This window comes from Palaemon carinicauda, chromosome 28 (assembly GCF_036898095.1).
Source record: "Palaemon carinicauda isolate YSFRI2023 chromosome 28, ASM3689809v2, whole genome shotgun sequence".
Lineage (NCBI taxonomy): Eukaryota > Metazoa > Arthropoda > Malacostraca > Decapoda > Palaemonidae > Palaemon > Palaemon carinicauda.
In genome coordinates, this window is record NC_090752.1 from 20,867,637 (window position 1) to 20,870,136 (window position 2,500).

Genomic DNA, 2,500 nt, shown 5'->3' on the forward strand with positions numbered 1-2,500 from the left:
TCTGGTCTCAAATCTTGTTTGTGTCACAAAATTTAATCCACCAGGTTGAGTGACAAATTGTGTTTGTACATTACCCTCCGTGCGAGTTACAGTGATTGTCTGAAACTGTACCTGAGGGAATACCTGTGTATTGACTACATCTGAAAAGACAGTCGAAAATACTTGTTGGACTTGTATAGAGGTCTGGGTTTGAATTTGAACATCGTTGTTGAAAATAGTAGAAGGAATCACCACAGTTGAATAGACCACCTTAGTACGATAGAGGATGGATGGTGTGCAACCATGAACAACTGGGGGTAGATAACCACCATGAGAAGGCTGTAGACTGATACGACTGCCATAAACCTGACGAGGCTCCCTCTCCTCAGAAAGCACCAAACCACAACCCGCTAGCAAGCATAGCAAAAATGCCCTCATCCTGCAAATAGAAAAAAAAATATATATCTTTTTGAACAGTTGCTTTATCTTTGCAAAAAGGTATTGAACTGACATAATCTTCATATCACAAAATTGATGCTAACTGGATAACTCACCTGCCATTTCATGACCTCTTTTATTTTATTTATGAATTTGGAAAAGCAGACACACAAATACAGTAAAATCTTAAACATTTAATGTACATAAATACAAGAATCTTATTCACAAAAGCTAAAATTTATTAAAAAGAGAAAAGACAAAATTAGTACAAATAATATCCTTATTTAATTCACAGTGTGCCCTCTTTTGATCTGCTAAAGGATTGTAACTTCTTTGTGAAAATAATTAACATAATCTCCAAAATATGTGGACTTATGTTTATTTGCCATATTTCAGGGCAGGAGTTGGCCGGCGATAACTGTATCCACTGCCAAATCCATCACCACCAGATACTCCAATTCCAATCCCATCTCCAAATCCATCGTCAAATCCTATGCCAGATCCAAAACCACCTCCAAATCCACCTCCGATATCAACTCCAAATCCATCACCAATGCCACCACCAACTCCAATTCCAAATCCATCACTGGCCCCTCCTATTCCAAATCCACCACCATCTCCAAATGCACCACCACAGCTTCCAGGAACTGTTCGAGTTACAGTAATTTCCTGTGGCTGATTTATAGTCTGGAAGATGATTTGCTGCTGCTGTCGTGTCTGGAAAACTTGTTGATTAACAATTCGATCTTGACCTGGCAGCTGGATGACAGACGTTTGGGTTAACTGAACTGTGCGAATAACTGGTGGAGGAGTATTGAACTGTGTCTCAACAACAGTTTGCACCTGAGTGAAGGGCTGTACCCGAGTTTCAATTACAGTGGTAAAAATTGTTGTAGGCACAATCTGAGTGCTTACAAAATCTTGAGTATTAATCTGTGTTTGGAAATTAGTCTGTGTGATGAAATTTGTTCTGGTAACAACTATTTCTTGAGTTGTAAATGCATTCTGAAAACGAGTGTTGAAAGATGTAACAGTAAGAACTTGCTGATTATTGACAATGCTAGTACTGATTACATTTTGCCCTTGCACAATAGATGTTCGAAAATCTTGTTCAAATTGAGTAGATGTCACAAACTGAGTATTGCCATTTTCTTCTCTTCTCACAAGTGATGTCCTGACAAGAGTCTGAACACGTGTGCGAACTTCATCACGACCTGGAATTGTGATGAATTGTGTTTCACGGTCAAACTCTGTGCGGAAGTTTGTTGCTGGTCTATTAATGGTTTGTATCTGAGTTTGAGTGACTTCAACAGGTTGGAATTGTGTCCTAAATTGCGTTTGTGTTACAAAACTAATCTGTGGAATGATTTGTGTGGAAGTGACAAAAACAGTTTGCTGCTGATTTTGGCCATTAACAGTCTGTGTTATAACCCTGTTATCGAAGATAGTGGTTGTTTGAGTTATAAGGCTAGTTTGTACTTGTTGATTTGTCTGCAATCTTGTGTTGTAAACAGTAGTTGGAACAACTTGCTGGCGCGTAATTGTGGTTGTGACTACTTGATTGTTGACTTGATTTTGAGTATGAAAGAAAATTGAGGTTTGGATCTTTGTGTTATAGACCATAGAAGTAATAATAGGGCATTGTTGAACGGGTGAGATGTAGTTGTATCCATTGGGAGAGGCTGTGGCTAGAATCAGCACTAGCAGCGACGATGTCAAACGCCACATTCTGCAAAGAGAGAAATTCCACAGATTAGAGTCAGCGGTGATTGGAAGCCCCGCGTCTCAGCAACTCATTTGGGAATAAAGTCCAATCACTCGCCGCTCCCTCTGTGCAATTTCTCCCATTTGCTACTTTGTGGGTTAATCGGGAGGACTTTATCGCCCAGATGAGGTGCAGGACGCAGGATTACAGTTTCATTTTCAGATACAAAATACAGATCCAAGGAAAATATAGGCATTGGAAATACAACAATATCTTATCTTAAACCTGCCAGGTTAATCGTACTGGTAAAAAATTATGTTTTTTAGTTAATGAGATATCCAGGTCCAGATTTTAAGTGTGTAGAAGATAATCTGAGAG

The 2,500-nt window shown here is 39.1% G+C and overlaps 2 protein-coding genes across 2 annotated transcripts in view; both read right to left on the reverse strand.

The window, feature by feature from the left end:
* LOC137621719 (uncharacterized) overlaps positions 1–417 on the reverse strand; it is a 942-nt gene extending 525 nt beyond the window's left edge. Inside the window, exon 1 of the mRNA XM_068352234.1 lies at positions 1–417. This exon is cut by the window's left edge and continues 525 nt beyond it. Within this exon, the coding sequence (XP_068208335.1) occupies positions 1–417 (417 nt within the window).
* A 304-nt stretch (positions 418–721) lies between these two features.
* Positions 722–2,500, reverse strand: part of LOC137621990 (uncharacterized) — a 14,106-nt gene continuing 12,327 nt past the window's right edge. The window contains exon 2 of the mRNA XM_068352481.1: positions 722–2,146. Coding sequence (XP_068208582.1) covers positions 796–2,145 — 1,350 coding nt within the window. The 5' untranslated portion in view covers position 2,146 and the 3' untranslated portion in view covers positions 722–795. The remainder of the gene's footprint in view (positions 2,147–2,500) is intronic.